The sequence below is a fragment of the Microcaecilia unicolor genome, chromosome 9 (genome assembly GCF_901765095.1).
Source record: "Microcaecilia unicolor chromosome 9, aMicUni1.1, whole genome shotgun sequence".
Classification (NCBI taxonomy): Eukaryota; Metazoa; Chordata; class Amphibia; order Gymnophiona; family Siphonopidae; genus Microcaecilia; species Microcaecilia unicolor.
In genome coordinates this window covers 124,095,600-124,122,577 of record NC_044039.1, presented here as the reverse complement: position 1 = coordinate 124,122,577, position 26,978 = coordinate 124,095,600, and the positions used below count along the sequence as shown (strand labels likewise).

The 26,978-nt window shown below is 45.9% G+C and overlaps 1 protein-coding gene across 1 annotated transcript in view; it reads right to left on the bottom strand.

The window, feature by feature from the left end:
• Positions 1-26,978, bottom strand: part of RAD51B (RAD51 paralog B) — a 1,398,038-nt gene that overhangs the window by 1,288,486 nt on the left and 82,574 nt on the right. Inside the window, exons 6-7 of the mRNA XM_030213870.1 lie at positions 19,096-19,215; positions 18,222-18,405 (exon numbers count right to left, since the gene is read on the bottom strand). Of these exons, the coding sequence (XP_030069730.1) occupies positions 18,222-18,405; positions 19,096-19,215 (304 nt within the window). The remainder of the gene's footprint in view (positions 1-18,221; positions 18,406-19,095; positions 19,216-26,978) is intronic.

Here is a 26,978-nt window from a genome sequence, read left to right as displayed (position 1 = left end):
TGAGCAATGCGATTGGATGAGTGTCAGTGTTCTGCCCTCGGCGTCATAATGTTGTGATGCGAGGGCGGGGCAGACACTCATGGGGGAACAGCGATCTACACAACTACGGAAGTTGGCTTCATTAGAACGTTGGAGTTGCGAATTATGTCTGGATGGGGCGTGGCTGAGGGCGGGTCTATGAGTGAGGGCGAGTGGTGCTGACAGCCTAGCCTCCGAACAGTACAGGGCTTCAGTGCTTCCCTGCCACGGAGTGAGCTTCAGAACGTTGGAGGTGGAAATTATTTATACAGATACATGGTCTATTGTTGCCTTTATCACAACCTATCAGGATGCTCTAACTTCCCTGTTTGATAATATCCTTCAAAGATACCTTATTCTGAACCATGTGCTCTTGCTACTGTCACCTTTTTCCAAGGTTCTAGTTTAAAAGCTGGGGATTTTTTTTGTTTTTTTAAATGTTGATGCCAGCAGCCTGGTTCCACCTTAGTTAAGGTGGAGCCCAATTTTACACAATAGGCTCTCCTTCCCCAGATATATTGTCCAGAAACATAAATTCCTCTTCCTTGCACCACTGTCTCATTCGTACATTGAGAGGGTCTTTTACTAAAGCTTAGCTCAAGTTATCTACAGCAGGGTCCATTTTATTCCTATGGACCCTGCTACAGATAACTCGAGCTAGCTTTAATAAAAGACCCCCTGAGTCTCCAGGAGCTCTGCCTGTCTCTTGAGGCTTGTGCATAGAACGGGCAGCATTTCTGAGAAAGCTACTCTGGAGGTTCTGGATTTCAACTTTCTACCATATAACTTAAATGTATTTATTTATTTATTTATGCATGCATGCATGCATTTGTACAACACATTTTCCAATCAAGTTGTCGGTTCAATGTGGCTTACAGTTTATTTCATATAGACAAGTTATTGCTATTTGGAGTAGACGCAGGCTTTGTTCAGTGACTGTTAATGATTAAGTATCATGGTGTGATTGGTTGGTGTTCCAGTTGACTTACAGGCTTATTTTCAAAGCACTTTGGGAGGCTAAGTTCCATAGGTTTCTATGGAACTTTGGGAGGCTAAGTGCTTTGAAAATATGCCTCTTAGTGGGTTTGACAAAGAAAACTTTTCTGAAGAAACGGGCTTTCAGGTATTTCTGGAAGGTTATGTAGTCTTTTGTGCATTTCAGGACTTTCGGTATCGTGTTCCACATCTTGGGGCAAATATATGTGAAGCAAGTTGTGTATAAGGATTTATATTTTAGGCCTTGGCATTTGGGAAAGTGTAGGGTAAGGTTCTTGCATCCTTGAGTGCGTTTCAGATAGGTAAATCTATCACGTTTGTCATGAATGCTGGTGCCAGGCTGAAAATTATTCTGTAAGCCAGACAGCATATCTTGAAGGATATCCGTGATTTAATGGGTAGCCAGTGTAGGTTTTGGAGTAACGGTTTTGCGCTTTCAAAACAGTTTGTTCCGAATATTAGTCTTGCAGCTGTACTTTGTGTTTTGCAATTTCTTTAGTAATTGTTCCCTGCATCTGGCATAAATTCAGTTGCAGTAGTCAGTATGAGAGAGTACCATGGATTACACTAGAGCGAATGCTACATACCTGTAGAAGGTATTCTCCGAGGACAGCAGGCTGATTGTTCTCACTGATGGGTGACGTCCACGGCAGCCCCTCCAATCGGAAACTTCACTAGCAAAGGCCTTTGCTAGTCCTCGCGCACCCATGCGCACCGCGCATGCGCGGCCGTCTTCCCGCCCGAACCGGCTCGTGTTCGTCAGTCCCATATGTAGCAAGACAAAGCAAAGGAAGACACAACTCCAAAGGGGAGGCGGGCGGGTTTGTGAGAACAATCAGCCTGCTGTCCTCGGAGAATACCTTCTACAGGTATGTAGCATTCGCTTTCTCCGAGGACAAGCAGGCTGCTTGTTCTCACTGATGGGGTATCCCTAGCCCCCAGGCTCACTCAAAACAACAACCATGGTCAATTGGGCCTCGCAACGGCGAGGACATTACTGAGATTGACCTAAAAAATTTACCAACTAACTGAGAGTGCAGCCTGGAACAGAACAAACAGGGCCCTCGGGGGGTGGAGTTGGATCCTAAAGCCCGAACAGGTTGTGAAGCACTGACTGCCCGAACCGACTGTCGCGTCGGGTATCCTGCTGCAGGCAGTAATGAGATGTGAATGTGTGGACAGATGACCACGTCGCAGCTTTGCAAATCTCTTCAATAGTGGCAGACTTCAAGTGGGCTACCGACGCAGCCATGGCTCTAACATTATGAGCCGTGACATGACCCTCAAGAGCCAGCCCAGCCTGGGCGTAAGTGAAGGAAATGCAATCTGCTAGCCAATTGGATATGGTGCGTTTCCCCACAGCCACTCCCCTTCTGTTGGGATCAAAAGAAACAAACAATTGGGCGGACTGTCTGTTGGGCTGTGTCCGCTCCAGATAGAAGGCCAATGCTCTCTTGCAGTCCAATGTGTGCAGCTGACGTTCAGCAGGGCAGGAATGAGGACAGGGAAAGAATGTTGGCAAGACAATTGACTGGTTCAGATGGAACTCCGACACAACCTTTGGCAAGAACTTAGGGTGAGTGCGGAGGACTACTCTGTTATGATGAAATTTGGTGTAAGGGGCCTGGGCTACCAGGGCCTGAAGCTCACTGACTCTACAAGCTGAAGTAACTGCCACCAAGAAAATGACCTTCCAAGTCAAGTACTTCAGATGGCAGGAATTCAGTGGCTCAAAAGGAGGTTTCATCAGCTGGGTGAGAACGACATTGAGATCCCATGACACTGTAGGAGGCTTGACAGGGGACTTTGACAAAAGCAAACCTCTCATGAAGCGAACAACTAAAGGCTGTGTCCTGAGATCGGCTTACCTTCCACATGGTAATGGTATGCACTGATTGCACTAAGGTGAACCCTTACAGAGTTGGTCTTGAGACCAGACTCAGACAGGTGCAGAAGGTATTCAAGCAGGGTCTGTGTAGGACAAGAGCGAGGATCTAGGGCCTTGCTGTCACACCAGACAGCAAACCTCCTCCACAGAAAGAAGTAACTCCTCTTAGTGGAATCTTTCCTGGAAGCAAGCAAGATGCGGGAGACACCCTCTGACAGACCCAAAGAGGCAAAGTCTACGCTCTCAACATCCAGGCCGTGAGAGCCAGGGACCGGAGGTTGGGATGCAGAAGTGCCCCTTCGTCCTGTGTGATGAGGGTCGGAAAACACTCCAATCTCCATGGTTCTTCGGAGGACAACTCCAGAAGAAGAGGGAACCAGATCTGACACGGCCAAAAAGGAGCAATCAGAATCATGGTGCCTCGGTCTTGCTTGAGTTTCAACAAAGTCTTCCCCACCAGAGGTATGGGAGGATAAGCATACAGTAGACCCTCCCCCCAGTCCAGGAGGAAGGCATATGATGCCAGTCTGCCATGGGCCTGAAGCCTGGAACAGAACTGAGGGTCTTTGTGGTTGGCTCGAGATGCGAAGAGATCTACCAAGGGGGTGCCCCACACCTGGAAGATCTGTCGCACTACACGGGAATTGAGCAACCACTCGTGAGGTTGCATAATCCTGCTCAACCTGTCGGCCAGACTGTTGTTTACGCCTGCCAGATATGTGGCTTGGAGCACCATGCCGTGACGGCGAGCCCAGAGCCACATGCTGACGGCTTCCTGACACAGGGGGCGAGATCCGGTGCCCCCCTGCTTGACGACGTAATACATGGCAACCTGGTTGTCTGTCTGAATTTGGATAATTTGGTGGGACAGCCGATCTCTGAAAGCCTTCAGAGCGTTCCAGATCGCTCGTAACTCCAGAAGATTGATCTGCAGATCGCGTTCCTGGAGGGACCAGGTTCCTTGGGTGTGAAGCCCATCGACATGAGCTCCCCATCCCAGGAGAGACGCATCCGTGGTCAGCACTTTTTGTGGCTGAGGAATTTGGAAAGGACGTCCCAGAATCAAATTGGACCAAATCGTCCACCAATACAGGGATTTGAGAAAACTCGTGGACAGGTGGATCACGTCTTCTAGATCCCCAGCAGCCTGAAACCACTGGGAAGCTAGGGTCCATTGAGCAGATCTCATGTGAAGGCGGGCCATGGGAGTCACATGGACTGTGGAGGCCATGTGGCCCAGCAATCTCAACATCTGCCGAGCTGTGATCTGCTGTGACGCTTGCACCCGCGAGACGAGGGACAACAAGTTGTTGGCTCTCGCCTCTGGGAGATAGGCGCGAGCCGTCCGAGAATCCAGCAGAGCTCCTATGAATTCGAGTTTCTGCACTGGGAGAAGATGGGACTTTGGATAATTTATCACAAACCCCAGTAGCTCCAGGAGGCGAATAGTCATCTGCATGGACTGCAGGGCTCCTGCCTCGGATGTGTTCTTCACCAGCCAATCGTCGAGATATGGGAACACGTGCACCCCCAGCCTGCGAAGTGCCACTGCTACTACAGCCAAGCACTTTGTGAACACTCTGGGCGCAGAGGCGAGCCCAAAGGGTAGCACACAGTACTGGAAGTGACGTGTGCCCAGCTGAAATCGCAGATACTGTCTGTGAGCTGGCAGTATCGGGATGTGAGTGTAGGCATCCTTCAAGTCCAGAGAGCATAACCAATCGTTTTCCTGAATCATGGGAAGAAGGGTGCCTAGGGAAAGCATCCTGAACTTTTCTTTGACCAGATGTTTGTTCAGGGCCCTTAGGTCTAGGATGGGACGCATCCCCCCTGTTTTCTTTTCCACAAGGAAGTACCTGGAATAGAATCCCAGCCCTTCTTGCCCGGATGGCACGGGCTCGACCGCATTGGCGCTGAGAAGGGCGGAGAGTTCCTCTGCAAGTACCTGCTTGTGCTGGAAGCTGTAAGACTGAGCTCCCGGTGGACAATTTGGAGGTTTTGAGGCCAAATTGAGGGTGTATCCTTGCCGGACTATTTGGAGAACCCACTGATCAGAGGTTATGAGAGGCCACCTTTGGTGAAAAGCTTTCAACCTCCCTCCGACTGGCAGGTCGCCCGGCACTGACACTTGGATGTCGGCTATGCTCTGCTGGAGCCAGTCAAAAGCTCGTCCCTTGCTTTTGCTGGGGAGCCGAGGGGCCTTGCTGAGGCGCACGCTGCTGACGAGAGCGAGCGCGCTGGGGCTTAGCCTGGGCCGCAGGCTGTCGAGAAGGAGGATTGTACCTACGCTTACCAGAAGAGTAGGGAACAGTCTTCCTTCCCCCGAAAAATCTTCTACTTGTAGAGGTAGAGGCTGAAGGCTGCCGGCAGGAGAACTTGTCGAATGCGGTGTCCCGCTGGTGGAGCTGCTCTACCACCTGCTCGACTTTTTCTCCAAAAATGTTATCCGCACGGCAAGGCGAGTCCGCAATCCGCTGCTGGATTCTATTCTCCAGGTCGGAGGCACGCAGCCATGAGAGTCTGCGCATCACCACACCTTGAGCAGCGGCCCTGGACGCAACATCAAAGGTGTCATACACCCCTCTGGCCAGGAATTTTCTGCACGCCTTCAGCTGCCTGACCACCTCCTGAAATGGTTTGGCTTGCTCAGGGGGGAGCTTGTCCACCAAGCCCGCCAACTGCCGCACATTGTTCCGCATGTGTATGCTCGTGTAGAGCTGGTAAGACTGAATTTTGGCCACGAGCATAGAAGAATGGTAGGCCTTCCTCCCAAAGGAGTCCAAGGTTCTAGAGTCCTTGCCCGGGGGTGCCGAAGCATGCTCCCTAGAACTCTTGGCCTTCTTTAGGGCCAAATCCACAACTCCAGAGTCGTGAGGCAACTGAGTGCGCATCAGCTCTGGGTCCCCATGGGACTCGATCTTCTTGGGAATGTGGGGGTTAGTTAGAGGCTTGGTCCAGTTCGCCAGCAATGTCTTTTTTAGGATATGATGCATGGGTACTGTGGACGCTTCCTTAGGTGGAGAAGGATAGTCCAGGAGCTCAAACATTTCAGCCCTGGGCTCGTCCTCCACAACCACCGGGAAGGGGATGGCCGTAGACATCTCCCGGACAAAGGAAGCGAAAGACAGACTCTCGGGAGGAGAAAGCTGTCTTTCAGGAGAGGGAGTGGGATCGGAAGGAAGACCCTCAGACTCCTCGTCAGAGAAATATCTGATGTCTCCTTCGTCTTCCCATGAGGCCTCACCCTCGGTGTCAGACACAAGTTCACGGACCTGTGTCTGCAACCGCGCTCGACTCGACTCCGTGGAGCCACGTCCACGATGGGAGCGTCGAGAGGTAGACTCTCTCGCCCGCATCGGCGAAGCTCCCTCCGCCGACGTAGTCGGGGAGCCTTCCTGGGAGGCGACCGCAGTCGGTGCCGCACGCGGTACCGATGCAGAAGGCCTCACCTCGGGCATGGGACCAGCCGGCGCCTCGCTCGACGGTACCGGTGGCGCAAGCACCCCCGGTACCGGAGGGGTAGGGCGCAACAGCTCCCCCAGGATCTCTGGGAGAACGGCCCGGAGGCTCTCGTGCAGAGCGGCTGTGGAGAAAGACATCGATGTCGATGCAGGAGTCGATGTCAAAACCTGTTCCGAGCGTGGAGGCTGTTCCGGGCTGTCCAGAGTGGAGCGCATCGACACCTCCTGAACAGAGGGTGAGCGGTCCTCTCGGTGCCGATGCCTACTGGGTGCCGACTCCCTCGGCGACCCAGAGCTCTCGGTGCCGACACGGGAAGGAGACCGGTGACGATGCTTCTTCGATTTCTTGGAGCGAAGCATGTCACCGGAGCTTCCCGGCACCGACGAGGAGGACGTCGAATCCAGCCGTCGCTTCCTCGGGGCCGAGGCCGAAGGAGGTTGGTCTCGGGGGGGCTGTACCGCGGGAGCCCTCAGGGCAGGAGGAGACCCACCCGAAGGCTCACCGCCACCAGCAGGGGAATGGACAGCCCTCACCTGCGCTCCAGACGAAGCACCACCGTCCGACGACATCAGCAAAAGAGGAGGTCTCGATGTCACCGATGCCGACGCGGCCCTCCGATGTCGCCCCGATGCAGAGGGTCGATGCCTCGATACACTCGATGCAGTCAGGGGCGAAGATGAAGGTCCGGGCGCTGACGACGTCGATGCACTGGATCCTCCCGGTGCCGATGCCGACGAAGAGCCCGAGAACAAAACGTTCCACTGGGCCAATCTCGCTACCTGAGTCCGCTTTTGTAAAAGGGAACACAGACTACAGGCCTGCGGGCGGTGCCCAGCCCCTAAGCACTGAAGACACGACGCGTGCCTATCAGTGAGCGAGATGACCCGGGCGCACTGGGTGCACTTCTTGAAGCCGCTGGGAGACTTCGATGTCATGGGCGGAAAAATCACGCCGGCGAGATCAAAAGTCGAAATGGCGGAAAAGGCACCACAAAAACAAGGGGAAGAAAACTTCGACCCGAGGCCTAAAAGCGGCCTACCCCGACGACGAAAGAAAACTTACCGGGGCGAAAAACTGAAAGTATGGGAAGGAAAAGACCGGAGAGTCTCCTTCCACACAGAGTTTTTTTTTTTTTTTTTTTAACACGAAGTAAGAACGACGCGCGAGGTCGACTTTCCGGGGTGCGACACGACGAAAACACGACCGTACCGAGCGCGGACAAAAGAAGACTGACGAACACGAGCCGGTTCGGGCGGGAAGACGGCCGCGCATGCGCGGTGCGCATGGGCGCGCGAGGACTAGCAAAGGCCTTTGCTAGTGAAGTTTCCGATTGGAGGGGCTGCCGTGGACGTCACCCATCAGTGAGAACAAGCAGCCTGCTTGTCCTCGGAGAATGAACAGAATACACTTCTTGGGAAGTAATTTTTTTTGCATTTCAGTTTCCACATTGTTTGGAACATTTTCTTCATAGTTCTCTTCAAATCTCTTATTCATCAATGAAACCTGGATCCACAGCAATAAAGACCCCATAATTCTTGACCTCTGCCCTCTGGGCTACAAAATACTACACCAAACCAGAGGAGGAAAAAAAAGGAGGAGGAATCGCACTCATTCATAAAGCCCACTTTGAAATAGAGCAGATAATCAAATGTTACGTCCCTCACCTGCAGTGCGGCCCGCGCGGCCGGTTCACCTCCGAGCACTGTCCCGGTAACGGTGGCCAGTCATGCGGGCTGTCAGCGGCGGTCTTGGTCTGTCCAATCATGGTGACAGGTCTTGATAGGCTGGCCATGCTGGTGCTGGCCGGCCATATTGTAATGGCCATGGTGGCCGTCCACGCGGACTATTGGCATTCCAGAAGAGGGGCTTGCTTCCGGCGCGGTTCCCTCGCCGCGCCTGATGGTGCAGGATTGGCCGCCTTTCGCCGCTGCTCCACCTTTTTCCAGTGGCCACCAATCTAGATCGTTCCCTCCAGCTGCGAAGAGTTACTGCTGATGGAGGGACTATTTAAGAACTGCAGTCGCCTTCAGTCTTTGCTTCGGCTTCTATTGCTATAGAGGTTGGGTGCTTGCTATTGTGTGCTTTGCTGTCTACGTGCTACTTGCTTTCCGGATTGACCCTTGGACTGAACATTGACCACCCGCTGTGTTTCTGCCTGCCTAGACCCTTGGACTGAATATTGACCACCCGCTGTGTTTCTGCCTGCCTAGACCCTTGGACTGAACATTGACTACCCGCTGTGTTTCTGCCTGCCTAGACCCTTGGACTGTTCTCGACTACCCACCAGCCAGGTCAGTGGCTGTCCAACCCCATCCGTATCCCGAAGTCCTGGTGGCCACCCGCACCTGGCGGCTCAACTCCCGGGGAATGGTGGTCGCTTCCCAGGTGAAGCTAGGGGTTGTCCGGCTGCCTGACCGAGTACGGTGCTGCCCTTCAACCGTGCTCAGTCGGGGCACAAGGACTCACTATCCGGGTATTAACACCGAATCCACAACTAGAAATAATCTCAATCAGGATAAAAGACAAATACTCCCAACTCTCTGTGCTGGGTTTTCGGGGTCCAGTGTAGGCTGTGCAGTTCCATCCATTCTTTGGTTGCATACGGGTGGGGTGATCATTTTAATTCACATCAGAATCTGTTCTGATTCCAATCAGGAGATGTCCCTGGATGCTTTTGGAGCAGTCAGCCACCTCGGAGCTTGCCACAGTGCATCCTCTTCAGACGGCAGCTTCTAAAACTTCTCTCCCACACTCTCCTATATCACTGATACCCACATATATCAAGGCAGCAGGCTCCTTCCCAGGACTGCCTAAAATCTTATCTAGGTGACGCTTGAGGTCCACTACATTCACATCATGCAGTTATCAAGTGATCCTCACATCCATCAACCACCCAGCCTGCCTGGGCACATGGCTTTGGAAACTTATCCTTGGTGCAAAAGGATATTACATCAGAGTGCAGGTTCTGGCTACAGGATCACTTCCTGCTACACAAAACTGATGCTCTCCTTCTCCTCCATGGCAACACTGAGGTTGCTAGACTGGAGGTGGGAACTCTCTACTATGTCTCTCAAGATCTCCTTTATATACCTCTGTCTACTTCACCTCCTCAAAGTCTGCCACACTAGCCTCTAGAGATAAGACTCATTCCTGAGCGATAAGAACTCTTTGCAACAAGTGAACACATATGATCTTTCACCACATGAGAAATAATCATACATGTGACTCTCAGTGTAAAATAATGGATAGACCCCATCTCAATGCTGGACTGCTGCCTTCGTCTTCGTATTGGTGGATTGTTAATTAAGGTAACTAAAGGGGTATGGGTATGTAAACTAAAACAAGTTCCTTAAACTTTCTAGCTATGCTGCATATCATACTATTTTGAGCTTTTGTTAAGGACTTTAACACACTGTATTGCCATTCTGGTGTTTTTCTCTTTTTTATACTGTATCCAGTTTCCTTGCATCCAGCTTTTTATAGGTAAGAATGAGGACGTGCCAGGTAATCACAAACTTTAATTCTCTTAGGGTCATGATCCCAGTGATTTTCCGGTATATCAATACTATAATGTTTACAAAAGTTTCCAATAGATGAGACATGCCACCTTATTATGCCTTTCTGTATGGAAATTTTTGTCCATTAGAACTTCGCAGCCAGCTACCAGATGAGTAACCATTTCCAGATCTTGTGTGAAGGGTCCTCAGTGCCTCTGCTATACTTCTATATCCTTGGCTTTGGTGTGTTGGCTCAATCCAGATTCATAATTACAACCAGTATCCAGGTTCCATGATGCAATCTTGTGGTGAAAGATAAATCTGTTTCATTTTTATTCAACTCTTGCTGGAAAACACCTTTCTGGGCTCCTTCACAATATCAAAGCCTCAATGTAAAATATTTCAAGGTGCACATAACTTAGAATTTAAGATGGAGTCGCATTAGACCTGATCTATGTCGACTTTAAATGGTCCAGGACACCTTCTCACATTCTCCAAAACAATGCACCAAGTCATGAATGAATAAGGACTTTTAGAGATTCTTCTGTAATTCCACAATTAACTTTTGACATTTAAACATAAGCATTTTTCTTTGTTTATTCAACTGCATACCCTAAAGTTCACTTAAAACTATTCAGAGAATGAATTGACAATGTATGCACATCATCATCCACCTTAGAACTAGGCTCTATAAAGCACTGTGTGAAGCAGTGGCATCAGCACAAGCTCTGAGTCAGCACAAAATTAGCATTTCAGCCAACTACAATTAAATTAAAAAGGCAATGAACATCCTCCAGCATAAACTCCAAAGCACTAGGCTTTGCCAGAGAACAGCATCATAGTTTCCCTCCATATGAATTTAAACTTCATTAAGTATAGTACTCTACTTACAGACATCATTCTACAGCTTGTCTTTTTTTTCCTGGATGCCTACTACTCTATAAATAATATATGTCAATTGTTTGACATAGTGAATTCACATATTTTTAATATCACTTTGTTCCAGCTTCATTATTTTGGAGAGAGGAAAGACTACTGAAAATTATTTTCCAAGAAAGCATCCTAACTTTGAATATTTTTTCACAGTAAGCAGACCTCCCCCTCCCCCCCAACATAGGCGGTCAGTGGCCCAACTGTTTGGGGAGGCTAAAGGGGCGGGGTTAGAAGTGGGCCAGGGGTGGAGCTTACATCCATAACTGTCTGACAACACACAGAAAAAAAATAAGTAAAAATAAAATAGTCACAATTAATACCTTTTATTAAATTTAGATATTAGATATGTATCCTATGTCAAAGAATAAAGTGGTTGCTCAAAGCATATACTAACCACAATCGCTCAACTGCAAAACACTATGCACAAACTTGTGCAAAAACACACTCAGAACCTTACTGTACCATAAATATTACACTAATACATCAATATATCACCCATACCTTACCTAACACCTTCTACCTAAATTCCTCTTTCACCTCAGCTTATGATCGACTGTTTTCTTAAATCAAGTAATGACGTTCTCATTTCCATACTCTGTAAGCCACATTGAGCCTGCAAAAAGGTGGGAAAATGTGGGGTCCAAATACAATAAATAAATAAATACGGACAACATCACAGACCGTCAACAATATGAAACAAGGGATCATATCACAATTCTCATGTACAGCCACAAAACATCATTTTAGGGTGGATGGTATTCACAATGAGCTCCTTTTATTAACGACCAGAAAGAGATAAGAGTTTTCACATTTCAATTTTGGCACATTATAAGTCATCACAAACAAAATATAAGAAAACCAATGGACTGCATTAGGGGCTTATAGCCCATTTAGTTATGTTTAAACAAAAGAGATCTGCATGAAACAAAATATTTTTTATTTTGACTTATAATATAAAACCTGCCTCAGAGTCAGCACCTCTCTTGAAATCCAATGTGCGGCGTGCCACAATTTCCTTTTGAATTTGATAGTAGGTCTGGTCTGGGAACACTAGTATTCAAGCTCAGATATCAAATATTCTTCAATTTATAACGAAAAGATGCAGCAAATAACCTGGTTTTCTCAAAATAAATGACACATTTACTCACCTCTAACTTCCATGTTGTACCCAGGACACTTATAAACTGCAAACCTTCAGATTTATAATTTGATTGCAAGACATCTCAGAAACATCTTCCTAGTCATTTATAACGAACTCGTCTCACATTTTCTTATTTTTTGTGAAACCGAAAATCAAAGCATATGCAGTTGAACACACCCGCAAAGAGCGATAAGAGGACTTACTTACTTGTATTGACAGAACCAAAGCAAACAAGGAAACTAATGTTCCTGAGTGAGGACAGGAGTACACACATCCGCGCCCTTTTCAGTACCAAGTGAATTCGCACGAGAGGCTGCTCGCGCGGCGTCATGCCCTCTCAAAGTTGCATTTGCCCATAGGCAGTGGCGTACCTAGCGTATTTGACACCCAGGGCCAATCATTTTTTAACACCCCCTCTTCTATATGAAAATATTATTTTTACTAATAGTCTATGAGTCACACAACAAGGGTGTCCTAGGAAAGGCAGCATCTTAAACACTAGAGTGAGCACTAGAACATCAATACACCCATTGTAAAACTCAACAAGACATTAGTAAAAATGATCCTGCCAACAGAAAACCATGTCTTTTTCACAAACATAGAACACAGATACATCCTCACCAAGTATAGAATAAGTAACCACAAACTAAAATAGAAATATATAGACAAAAATTAAACTGAACCCCCAAGAGGCCAGATTCCACATTCAATGCAACACCACAGAAACAGTGATGCATATCCCTAGTACTGTGCAAAATATAAAGACAGCAGACGTAAATTTAAAAAAACTGACAAATACCAATCACCACTTTACAAATTAAAAAATTGAAATAAAACAAAACAGAGAAAATAAGATAATACCATTTTATTGGACTAATACTTTTTCAATTAGCATTCAGAGGCCAAAACCTCCTTCCTCAAGTCAGTACTGCTGTTACAGTCCTGTCCTTACCTAAGGATGGAGGTTTTGGTCTCTGAAAGTTGGTCAAAACTGTATTAAATTAGTCCAACAAAAAGATCACCTTATTTTCATTTTCTATTTATCACCACAGCTACAATACTACTTTATTCTAGAGCAAATAAATAAATCTTTTTTTCTACCTTTGTTGTCTCTGGTTTCTGCTTTCCTCGTCTTCACTCTCTCCCTTCCATCCAGCATCTGCTCTCTTTCTCTCTCCCATTCATCCAGCGTCTGTCTGCTTTCTCTGCCCCTTCCATCCACTATCTGCCCTTTCCCCTTTTCATATGGTGTCTGCAAGCTTTCTCTGCCCCTTCCATCCACTGCCTGCCTTTTCTTTCCCTTCTGCCTGTGTCTTCCTCTTTTCTTTTTACATATGCATTCCAGTCTCTCCCCCCTCCATCTTTATTTCTCCTCTCTCTGTTCCCCATCCATATCCATCTTCTGCTTATCTCCTATTTGACTTTTTTCTCTCCATGTCCACTGTCATTCCCTCTGACTCACTATTAATTCTCTCCTATCCATAACCTCCCCTGTCCCCTCTGTGTCCCTGTCCCTATTCCACCCATATTCAGCATTTGCTCTGTGTTCCCATCCCCGTTCCCCCCATGTTCAGTATTTGCTCTCTGTGTTCCCATCCCTGTTACCCCCAAGTTCAGCATCTGCCCTGTGTCCCCTTCCCATGATGTTCCTCACCCTTCTTTCTCCCTCTCTCCTGCACTCCCACCCCAGGGCCAGTATCTCTCCATCCTCTTCTCTCCACCCCCCCCTTTCCCTTTGGTCTGGCTGGAATCGTTCTCCCTCCGTCCTCCCCCCGATTAGTGTGGTTTTGCACTCCCCCTCCTGCATGCCTCCAAGCTTTCAGGTCTGCCAGCAGCATCTCAGCAATGAATGTGCTGCCTTCTGCCTGCCCCAGAAGCCTCCTCTATACAACTTCCCGCGTAGGCGGGACGCTGTACAGAGAATGCTTCCGGGGCTGGCTGAAGGCAGCACTCACATTGCTGATGCTGCTGGAGGCTTCGAAGTTTAAAGACTAGCAGATTGGGGTGAGCGAGGAGGGGGGAAGATGCTGGGACACCCCATGCAGCACTGCACCAGTTGGGGGAGGGGGAAGACGTCAATGAATGGCAGCACCCCTAACGAGTTGCACCTGCCCATAGGCCCCACCCCCCGCGTGCGCACAGATTGTTTTGAGTTGATGGTGCCAATCGCTACTGCTACTGGTAGCAATTAAGGGAGCAGGAGGACTCGATGCCAGCCGCCCAGCCTGACGTGAGAGTCGCGCGGGGGAGGGAAAGAGGAGAAACCGCGGGGCACTGCAAAGAAGAGAGACCGGTCTGGAGGAAGAGAAAGACGGAGAAACTGTTGATCCTGCTGTTAACTTCTGGCTGGGAAGGCTTAGCCTTCCCAAGCCTCTTATACCAGGCGGCTTGCCCCCCCCCCCCAACTGCCCTTTCACTGTAAGGACTGAAGGTGACTAGAAAGCATATTTTGTTTTCAGTACATTAGTCCCTTTAACTTATCAGGAAGTTCTCTAATTTTAACAGGTTCTGACCTGTTCTGTAAATTCAGCTACTAGTGTTTGTGTTTCCTGTATCTTTCTTTCTGTCCTGCAGTTTCACTCCTCCCAGACTACACAGATATGATAGCAATCACTTGGAACAACTAAGGGATGTTCATTTCTCTTTTTTTAAATGAAAAAAAAAAAAGAACACCCAGTGTACGCAGTTTTCAAGTAACAGGTGTTACTGTCTAGCTTTATTTAACTCCACTCTATGACTGATCAATAATAATTCATGTTGCAATGCAAAAACTGATCTCCCATTGAGTGTTACAAAAGAACCAACTTAGGCTTTTGCTCAGCAAAAGCCACTAACTACTCCCTTTCCAAACCCCTGCTCAGCAAGCAAATGTGGTGGTAGGGGGGAGTGACTGCCTAATGCTGAACTGGTCCTCTTGACAGGCTGCTAGGCAGGTACCCGAGCACCTCCCAGGTTGTGACTCTCTCTCCTATGGGAGTTGTGTGAAGAAACAGTGTGTTTTAAGCCTGTAAAATGTATTGGATATTTTCCTGCATTAATTATATTCTGAAGTGTATTTCTCCTATTTGGCCAGCAAGTGGTATTTCTTTGCTGTAAAGCTGTTACAGAGAACTGAGTTGTTTTTGTTTTAATTTAGCTTGACACAAACGGGAAGCAAGAAGCAGTATATATTTGAAATCTTGTGACTAGGCTCTGATTGGCCCAGGAGCTCATCGCATGTGGACTTTACTGGTTTTGAGTTCAGTTTCAGCCCGGGAGAAGAGCGACAGAGAGCTCTTTGCTGAAGCCCTTTAAAAAAAAAAAGCAGTTATATTTGATAACTGGTGAACAGCTATATATGATCCCCGCAGGTACTTTCTAGGAAATATGCAAATGTTTAGTTAGTTTTCTAATTGATCCATTTTTCAGTTACTTGTTACTGTTTGCTAGCTGCACATTTTTTGTCCACTGTTCCAAGTTCTGAGAATAAACACATTTGTTCATTCTGCCTGTCTAGACTGATAAAGAATCCTGGTGGTTTGTGTGTTGTGTCTGTGGGAACTGTTGGATCATTGGGAGTGTGGCTCCAGTAACCTATCATCACTGGAGGTAATTTAAGCACGAGAGACTCACCCAGAGGCAGTTCTGACCCAGTCGGTAGGAGGAGGGTGATAGTGTAGAGTACGAGCGGCAGGTGCAGGCAAACTTGAGCTGTGCTGGGGATAGACCCTCTAACTGGCCGCTGGGTTACCCCAGGTGGATGGCTAGGCGTTTTGTGACAAGTTGGATGACTCCTGAATTTGACAGGAAGGAGACAGGAATCTTTAGAAAATGATGTTGGGGGGTGGGGGGGACAAACTCAGACATTCTCCTACCCTTCTGCTCTTATATAAATCAGTGAGTGAGACTGAACATGTTCCTAATGTGCTGAAAGACTAGGCAGTGCAAGTAGTTGTTCAGACCAGAAAAAAAAAAGCTTCTTCATTTGTTACACAAGAATCCCTGCAGTAGAATCACCCAACAGTGCAAGGAAGAAGAGCATTTACTGCTGAAGTGAGAGATGGCAAAGGGGAAAGCAAACCAGAATAGATGACAGCTTAACTTAAGAGGCTAAAAATTATTACATTAAAATTTTTAAATATTTTATTATTCACTTTTAGCTATCATTCCTTTTAAATAAAACCAAGAACATTCAGCATTCTAAACACTTGAAAATTCTGTGGTTGTTCTTGGCAATACAGAGAGAGACAGGACACCGGATCTAATTCTCATACCATATTTGTTGTAACCACCAAGTTCTAAACTAATAATCTATTTTCTTTCAAATAAATGGGTTAGATTCCGCTGACCTCAGGTAGCAGTCATACTCTTCCCTTCAACAGGTTAGGTCACCTTATTTGCCTTATCATCCCTGATGTCATCTAGACCTGACAGCCTGAAAATTATAACACTATTTCAGAGGCTGAATGCTAGAGAGGAAGAAATGTCATAAAATTATACAAAAACAGTATGGTTTCCTGCTTTCTAAAGCAAAAAATAATAAACTGCAGCATAATAACTTTAGACACTGTTAATTTTTGTTCAGTTTTATTTGAAAGAATGTTTAGCATGCTTGCTACCAAACAACAGAAAACCTGTACAGGTACTGTCTTAATAAAACAGTCACTCTTAATCTTCTGGTTAAGTAGGCCAGGCACGCATACTTAAAACCCAGAGACAATATGTGTACAAGCACAGTAAGATGTTTCAATAAATTGAACATAAAGAAAGAAGTTTCCTTGGAGGTCTACAAACTCCTGAGCTGCCACTGAATCTCTACCTGTCATATTCTGTGGTTTTTCCCGTGTATTGTCACAGCTGCCATTTTTGCTTAGACTGCCTTCCCAAGTAAAACATCACATGGGAAAGATAATTGAAATGAGAAAAGTTTTTGACTGATCATTCATAAAACAGCAAACAGAGTACACAACAGCTTCAGCAAGTAAAATTTCTCCATGTCAGCAACTGAAAATCCCCACATGATCTGTCACTTTCAACCCTTGGGTCTCACTTCCTCTGTACCAATTCAGTCCTTTACTCACAGCTTGCAACAGTTCACTCATGCTCACTGGTATCAGATTACAATCAGCAACTCTTGCTGTAGTATAAATTGTAGCATTTATTAACTATATTACTGGTCATACAGAAAACAAGATTGAGGATACATGTTCTTCAGTTAATCTTCCTTCCACACAGCTCTACTAGGATACTCCTGCTGCATCCTACAGTGATGTGTGCCTAAGCCAATATAACACCTTATCCTTAGTCATACAGAGACAGCCCTACCATTAGGCCAGCAGAGGTGGGGACACTCAGGCGGCACGCTTCAAGGACTGGCATCTCGCTCCATTCCACCACCACCTCCACACACACACACCAGCCGCGGTCTAGCATCTCCCCCCACTCTTCCTTCCTCAACCCCCTTCCCTGAATCTACCTTCTTTCCTTTTTTTCCAAAAGTCAGCAGCAATTCCCATAGAATGCCCTGCTACCGGCTGCCTCTTTCTACTGTGGCCCACCTCTCTGATGCAACTTCCTGTTTCATCAGAGGTGAGCCACAGTAGAGAGAAGAGACCAGTGCCAATAGCAGAGCAGCCTATGGGAATCGCTGCCACCGCAAACTTTTGGAAAACAAGAAAAGAAGGTAGATTTGGGGAAGGGTCTGGAAGAAGGAAGGGGGGAGATGCCAGACCATGGCCGGAGGGGGGCGGGAAGGAGTTGAGAGAGAAAGAGAGAGTATGAATGAAAAGATGTTGGATTCGGGGGGAGGCAGCAGGGCAGTATCTCATTCCCTCACGTCAGTCAGCAGATTGCCTTGGGCCGCACCTGCCTACAGATACTGCCTGTTCCATCCTAAAGCTATACTATGAAAAGAGAAATTTACAGGTAATTAAGAGACTACTAAAATAACTTGACAACCTCTAAAGGATAAATCTTATTATCTAGGGACTAGCACAGTTATTGATTTACACTTTTTAAGTCATAACTAAACAGATTTCATATTTCTGCACTGCAATAGCTGTCACTTGTTTATAGTAGCAATGCAAAGAAAGAGGGGCCTGACCAGCAGGATGGGTTAATCTGGTTGCTTCAATGGGGTTCATTTCAATACAAAGTATAAACACTTGATGAACATAACTGGCAAAAGGATAAAAGGGTTTTTTTTCAATTGCTTACTATGACCGCATCCTTACAAAACTCTTAACAATCTGCATACCCAGCCATCAATTTTATTACCTCTTGCTGAAAAGGATGGCACTGCACTTACTGGTATGGAAAATTCCTCAGCAAAATACTTCAGTAGTGATGCTTCTCTAGCCAGAAGATTACTTCTCTTGGTCAGGTTTCCTTGGAGTTGTGTGTCAAACTCCTTCCTTACCACTGAGGCAACAGAGTCAACAATGACGAGTTTTACTTTTTTAGAAATGATTTCTTCTTCCAAAGACTCAATCCTGGAAAAAGAAGGTTAACATATTAATCTAACATCACAAGTTATAGTGGCAAACTACTTTGATGTGTTCAGTACAATCAGAAACATATTAAGAGCTAAATACACTAAGCCCTTTTTTTTCACATGGATGCAAAACAAGACAAGACCTACTTTTGGGACCTATGTGATACGGTTTAACCTGTATATTAAGACAGTAAACCATACCACTAATTCATAAATGTAAAGATGAATGCATCATTTGCAAATCAGAGTTTACTAGACCAATACGAAATATGCACAATATGCTCTCCACATTCACATTGCTTTGTCTTAGTGCAGATTGACCTTAGTGAAAAGGGAGAAGTTAGGCCAGGGGAGGGAGGCAAGTGCATGCATAGGACTGCCTTTCAACTCACTACACATATTTTCTAGTACATATAAAATTTCCCATGGTTTGTGTGCCACTTTCATTTTACAAAGGAAACTCCACAAGGAGTTTCCCCTTCAAAATGAGCTTGCATGCAAGCAAGCACCAAGGCAGTATCAGCATTTCCCTCCTAATAAACATAAAGATTGTAATCACACACTGATGTACTACAGAATGTTCATATATAAAACTGTATATACAGGCCATGCTATGCAAATAATTGAAATGATACTTATTTCACTACATGACACATTAACCATAGAAATTTCTGGCTGTCCACAGCACCTTTTCAGTACATCTTCACAAGTCAGTTCACGATACAGATGAATTCTGCTTGTCATGGAAAGCAGTTTTTCTTCTGTGTCAAAATATTCCGGAAAGCGATGTGTAGCGATCTCAACAAGTCTGCAGGAATAAAAAGCAAAGCAAGTTTCCTCAAGGGTGCAACCTGCGCACAGATGAGCCTATGTGTGACCTTGTCACCGTGGCACCCACTTCCTCCATATTAAATGTGAAAACTGTCACTTCAGCAAACCAAAACTAAAAAAACATACTTCAAAATTACAAAAAAATACATATACTTGTTCTAAGGCTCGGTGTAAAGCTTGGAAATATGACCGAGCTTCATTACTTTTGGCCAAACTTCAGTGGCTTCCAATCCATTTCTGTATCATTTTCAAAACTCTATGTCTTGCCCATAAGCTCTTCACTAAGGTACTCTCTCTTATCTCTCCTCTTTAATCATTCCATATACCCCAAACTGTGGTCTGAGATTCACTGGCGCTCATCATCTCATCTTACCTCCCTCCAGAAAAGCTCACAATGAGTCCACAAAAAATTCAGCATTTTTCTTTATTGTACCCAGACACTGGAATGATCTCCCTCCTAAAATAAGATCAGAATTGTCCTTTTCTAAATGTAAATCTCTTCTGAAGGTTCATTTTTACAATCTAGCCTATACTTCCTCTCACTAGGCTCTGGTCCCTGTCGTCACTGCTGCAGACTTTTTGACGTATTTCCAATTCCAACTTCTCTCCTCGCCCTTCCTCACCTCCTACATCTCTCCTATCCATCTTCCTTACACGTATGAATTCTTTTCTATACTTTATTGGCATTCTTTTCTTATTTTAGCTTTATTCTATGTTAATTTTAATTGTACACCGCTGTAATCTACATGTTTGTAATGGCAGTATATCAAATTTTAATAAATTATAACTATCAGTCTGATGCTCTACCACCCCTGAGTTGCAAGTGGCTAGTCTCATTCCCTTTTACCCACAGCAGTTTAAAAAGAGTAAGAGGAATGTAGTTTGTACATTTAACCACTGCCCTGAGACATATCACAATATGCTTTCAACAGGCTTTAAATTAGTGGAGTAGCATGGAGGAATGGCCTGTGGTTAGAGCACTGGTATTGACATTTGGAGGTGCCTGGTTCAAATCCCACTGCCGCTCCTTGGGTAAGTCACTTAACCCTCCATTGCCTCAGCTACAAACTTAGGGCCCGTTTACTAAGGCATGTTAGCGTTTTTAACGCGCCTACAATTAGCACACGCATTAACCGTGTAGGCACCTATAGAGATATTGTAGGTGCGTACACAGTTAATGCACGTACATGGTTAACGCACGTTAAAGATGCTAACGCGCCTATAACACTGCTTAGTAAACAGAGCCCTTCGATTGCAAGCCCTCTGCATGTAACTCACCTTGAGCTACCACTGAAAAAGGTATGAGTAAAATCCAAATAAAAAAAAAAACATTTAAATTAACTTGTATTCCTGTTCTGAATTTATTTTCATACAAAAACATATTTTATTGTTTCCATGCACCCATATTCCATCCAAGTTTCTGCATCAGTTGCTCCAAGAAGCAGTCGTTTATTTCATCTATGAATTTTACCTCCCTAGCATTTCCTGACCTGACATTTATCCAGTCAATACTGGAGTAATTAAAATTACTGGACCAACTGGATTTTGCTCGATTGGCTCTGTTTTAAGGTTGTTAGACCCAAAATCAATCCAATCCAAAATTAGTGGAGAAAATAGACCCCAAAGTGCACTTGTCCACAACCCTGTGACTCTTCTTGTTCCAGGCCGGAAATGGTCCTATCATTGGTCATAAAAAGAAAACTCTACTAATATTCAATAATAAATTGAACATTTGTCATAACACTTTCAACACAAATATTAGAGTGCAAAATTGTTAGGTCTCTGTGTGTCGTCAACATCTCAAATCACTAGGCACAATGTTCCATAATTCACTTAACTTGCCATTTGAAGAATTTTGTCATCCCATGAGGGTAATCTTCGAAAAGTCTTTGATCTCGACAGAGGTCCCTGTTTCCTAAACCAAGCTGTTTCAGAGGATAGCCTACACTACTGCTCATAATGTGGCCATTTAGAAGTGTGACAAATATATGTAGAGAAAGTGAAAAAGGTTACAGGCTGAGGAGACAAGTAAAATGGCAATATTATCCCACAGAAACAGAGAATAGGGGAAGAGGAAAGATGGGTTTAGGAGGAAAGATAAGATGGTCAGACTTGGTCATGTTCAGTTTCAGATGGCAGGTGGACATTGAGGCAGCAAAGTTAGACAAGCAGGTTGAGACTTGGGGCTGGATTCCTGGTGAAATTTCAAGTGCAGAGAGGAAGATCTGGGAGTCCATCAGTGTAAAGACGGTACTGAAAACTGTGGACGAGATCAGAACACTAAGAGGTCAAGTATAGAGACAGAAAAGAAGAGGTCCCAAGATAAAGCCCTGAGGTACACTGACTGATAATGTGAAAACAGTGGAAGAATGTCTACCACAGCACACACTAAAAGTGTGATGAGAGAGAAGAACAAACCCAGGACAGGACAGAAGCCAAAATCCAAGTGAGAAAAGTGTACCAATGAGTTAGCCCTTTTTTTATTATAATTATTTCAGGGTTTTTTTATTGTAAACTGATCAATAATTACAGATTTACACTGAATGTCAACGAACAGTATGTCAAAAGAGAACATAAACAGATCTAAACAGGAATTTGAAACATTCTGAGCTTTCCCTTTTTGCCTTTATCTTAGGACTCCTAGTTTCAGTTTCTTTTCAATTGAAAGAGGCCTGGCTCCTGTTTTTTTTATAGCATGAACATATCTCCTCTCTCACTTTTCTTACAAAGTATATATACATAGACCTTTGTCTGCCCCCATATGCTTTATGATGAAGACCCCTGACCATTTTAGTAGTTGCCATCTGGATCGACTCTGTCCTGTAAACCTTTTGAAGCTGCAGTCTTCAGAACTACACAGAGTCTTCCAAAATCAGATTTCATCAGAGACGGATACAGAGATACTATACTGTTAACTTGTTTTTTCCTGCTGGCTATTCCTCTCCTTGGGCGACCAAGCATCTTTCTGGCTTTTGCCATCTCCTCTTCTACCTGTTTGGCCATCTTAAGATCAACAGATTCAATCACCCCCAGATCCTGCTCTTCCTTCATGTGCAGAACAACTTCACCCTCTACACTATATTGCTCCCTTCCAGGCCAAATACATGATACTGCATTTTTTGCATTAAATCTTAGCTGCTGTATGGTATATTTTCTATTGACCACAATGAAGACCACTACAAGCTGATAAGCCTCAACTTAACTCAGTGGTGTGAAAAGTAATAGAAACGTTGCTGAAGGAAAGGACAGTTTTAAACCCAGTGGTTTTACAAGATCCAATGCAGCACAGTTCTATCAGAGGCAGGTCATGTCAAAAGAATTACATTTCTTCAACTGGGTGACCAGACAATAAAGGGCACATGTTAGATGTGGTGAACTTTGATTTTAGCGAAGGCTTTGATATAGTTCCTCATAGGAGGCTTATAAATAAACTGAACAACTTGAAGACAGTCCCAAGGATGTCAAGCAGATTAAAAATTCTTTGACTGACAGACAGGTAGTGGTAACAGCATTCAGGCAGAAAACAAGAAAGGTGAGTAATTAAGTGTCTCAATGGTCAGTCATGGAGTTGATTTCGTTTAATATCTTTGTGAACAATATCACCAGTTAGAAGGAAAAATCAGCTTTTTGTGGACAACACAAGACCTGTAACCCTGGAGGTAGTATGCACAGTGGGAAGTGATCTATGAAGCTAGGAGACTGGTCAAATGATCAGACGTTAACACTTTTACTGTGAAGTACAGCATGATGCATTCGGATTGCAGAAACCCAAAGGAGCTATATGCAACACGAGGGGAGAAGCCAATGTGCATGGTCCAGGAGAGACACCTTGGGTGATAGTGCCTGAAGATCTCAAGGCAGCGAAATTTGACAAAGCAGTAGCTAAGCTAAAAGGATATTAGGCTGTATTGAGAGGGGTATGAGAAGCCAGAAGGTGGTTATAATTACCCCTGTAGAGAAGATTAGTGAGGCTGAAGACCCTGAAAACATTTATGAGAATCCCCGTCTAGAGAAGAGTATCAAGGGTTAAATTTATGGATAGAGAAATAAATGGGCCGCCCATCTTGTTTCGATAATACGGGTTTCCCCGCTGCTTCACGGGGATGTCCTGCGAGGACGCCCTCAGGAAAACTTGGGCGCCCCATTCAATTATGCCCATCAAAGTGAACTAAGAATTTCAACAAGTTTCAATATGTGGCAAATATCCTGTTCAGCTGTTGGAAAGCTTTTAAAAGTTGTAAACATCTCTTGTGCAAACTAAACAGGAACAAGGTACAAAGCTGAACTTATATTTTTATATCCCTGAACTACACATGCAATCAAAATTTGACGTATATATGTAATCAGTATCTGTTTACCAATTACAATAGTGGGACTTTACCACCTAACTGTTGTCTGTTATTGCTTTATTCTTCACAATATTTGGACTGCTGGCCTGTTGATTTATGCAACATCTGTCAGAGGCTCTTCAATAAAAGGGCAAGAGTGGTAGGATGGGCTGAGCCAGTCAGGTGTCAATTCACTGCTGTTAAGTGAACGGCTGAGACTGTTGTTCTCAAAAGCTTTTGCCAGTTAACTAACTGTGTGCGATATTCTTTCTCTTGGCCTCTCCCAGGGATGGGAGACAAGGGTTGAGCTGGTGTTCTACCTGAGCAGATATCCAGACAAACAAGGCCACACTTGGACTACTGTGTTCAGTTTTGGAAGTCACATCTTGCTAAGGACATAAAGAAGCTGGAGTCAGTCCAGAGGAAATCAACCAAAATGGTAAGAGGTCTTCAGCACAAAACAGTTGTGAAATGGTTTTGCACTTCTAACAATTCATGGGAAAGTAACCCACATTACTCTTACCGCATGGCCATGTGTCAGGGAGCCCTTACTGCCACCCATTGAGGTGGCCATAAGAGCTCCCATGCTAACCTGGTGATAACAAATTAATGCCGTGCAAGCCATTTCCGGGGGTTTCTTTTCCCCCCGGAAATGGCGCGTGCTTGGGGTGGGACTACTGCCGGCAGCTACGTTGGGCCGGCGGCAATCCTGAAAGAGCGAGTGGTAAGCCCGTGCTGGGCTTACTGCCGCTCTGTAAAAGGGCCCCATAGAGGGGCATAATCGAAAGGGGCGCCCATGTTTTCCTGAGGACATCCTCACAGGACGTCCCGGCGAATTGGTAGGGAAACCTGTATTATCGAAACAAGATGGGCGTCCATCTTTTGTTTCGATAATACAGTCGGGGACGCCCAAATCGCGAAATTTAGGTCAACCTTAGAGATAGTCGTCCCCGATTTTCGGTAATAATGGAAACCGAGGACACCCATCTCAGAAACAACCAAATCCAAGCCCTTTGGTAGTGGGAGGAGCCAGCATTCGTAGTGCACTGGTCCCCCTGACATGCCAAGACACTAACCAGGCACCCTAGCGGGCACTGCAGTGGACTTCAGAAATTGCTCCCAGGTGCATAGCTCCCTTGTGTGCTAAGCCCCCCCAACCCCCCCCAAACCCACTCCCCACAACTGTACACCACTACCATAGAGTGAAGGGGGGCACCTACATGTGGGTACAGTGGGTTTCTGGTGGGTTTTGAAGGGCTCACATTTACCACCACAAGTGTAACAGGTGGGGGGGGGGGGGGTGTGGGCCTGGGTCTTCCTGCCTGAAGTGCACTGCACCCTCTAAAACTGCTACAGGGACCTGCATACTGCTGTCAGGGAGCTGGGTATGACATTTGAGGCTGGCAAAAAATATTTTAAAAGTTTTTTTTTAGGGTAGGAAGGGGTTAGTGACCACTGGAGGAGGAAGGGGAGGTCATCCCCGATTCCCTCCGGTGGTCATTTGGTCAGTTCAGGCACCTTCTTGAGGCTTGGTCGTAAGAAAAAATGGACTAAGTAAAGTTGCCCAAGTGCTCGTCAGCGACTCCCTTCTTTTTTCCATTATTGGTCAAGGACGCCCATGTGTTAGACTTTACTTGGTCCTTTTTTTTTTACGACCAGGCCATAAAAATGTGCCCTAAATGACCAGATGATCACAGTAGGGAATCGGGGATGACCTCCCCTGACTCCCCCAGTGGTCACTAACCACCTCCCACCCTGAAAAAAACAACTTAAAAAAATTTTTTTTTAAGAGTATGGGTGAAGGACCTCCTTCGCTATACCTCTGTCCCTGCAACGGCAGTTGAGGATGTCCTTCGCTATTTATTTGTTTAGATTCTGCTCAGACCTTTTTCAGTAGTAGCTCAAGGTGAGTTACATTCAGGTACACTGGATATTTCTATGCCTCAACGGCAGTTGAGGATGTCCTTTGGTATGCCTCCATCGTCCCTGCGACGGCAGTTGAAGACATCCAAAATGTGGATGTTTGTGAGAAGGATGTCCATACCTGGATGTTTTTGTGAGAAGGACGTCCATGCCTGCTATGCCTCCGACACCCCCTTTATTTATTTGGATTTTGGATCACAAGTAGCAGCACTGGGATTTGAACTGGCCACCTCGGGATTGCAAGACCGGTGCTCTAACCACTAGGCCACTCCTCTACTCCACTCCACGCCCTTGAAATCTGGCCATTCCTGGGGGGGGGCAGTATACAGGTCCCTTGGGGGGGGGGGTATGTGTGTGTCAGCGGAGGCATAACGAGGGCGTGGACGTCCTTCTTTCAAACATTTTGGACATCCTCAACTGCCCCTCCCCCACAGGGATGGCCAAATTTCAAGGGAGTGGAGTGGCCTAGTGGTTAGAGCACTGGTCTGGCAACCCAGAGGTGGCCAGTTTAAATCCCACTGTTGCTACTTGTGATCCAAAATCCAAATAAATAGAGAGGGTGTCGGAGGCATAGCAGGCATGGACGTCCTTCTCACAAACATCCACATTTTGGACGTCCTCAACTGCCATAGCAAAGAACGTCTTCAACTGCCGTTGCAGGGACGGAAGCATATCAGAGGACATCCTCTACTGCCGTTGCAGGGACGGAGGTATAGAAATATCCAGTGTACCTGAATGTAACTCACCTTGAGCTACTACTGAAAAAGGTGTGAGCAAAATCTAAATAAATAGCGAAGGACGTCCTCAACTGCCATCGCGGAGGCATAGCGAAGGACATCCTTCACCCATACTCTTAAAAAAAAACCACAAATGTTTTTAAAGTTGTTCTTTTCGGGGTGGGAGGTGGTAGTGACCACTGCATGCCGTTTTCTATTCACTTAGTGCATCAGTTAATCCACTGCAGTGCCCCCTAGGGTGCCCAGTTGGTGTCCTGGCATGTCAACGGACCAGTGTACTATGAATGCTGGCTCCTCCCACGACCAAATGACTTGGATTTGGTCGTTTTTGAGATGGGTGTCCTCGGTTTCTATTATCGCCGAAAACTGGGGATGACCATCTCTAAGGTCGACCTAAATGTTGAGATTTGGGCGTCCCCAACCATATTATCAAAACGAAAGATGGATGCCCATCTCTTTCGATAATACGGGTTTCCCCGCCCCTTCACCGGACGCTCTTAGAGATGGTCATCCCCGTTCGATTATGCCCCTCTGTATCAACCGTCTCACCTTTAATGACGTTTATTCACACCTTCAAAGAAAAGATGCAAATTGGTGAGAAATGTAGCAAAGAAAGTACAGAGTCAGTGTACAGAATCTCTAAGGAAGAAGGAACCGTATAGCTGACCAGTCGGAGTCAATGAGCCCACCACATAGCCTTCTGGATAGTCTCTATCTGCCATCATGTTCTATGAGATGCAAATGAGGCATGC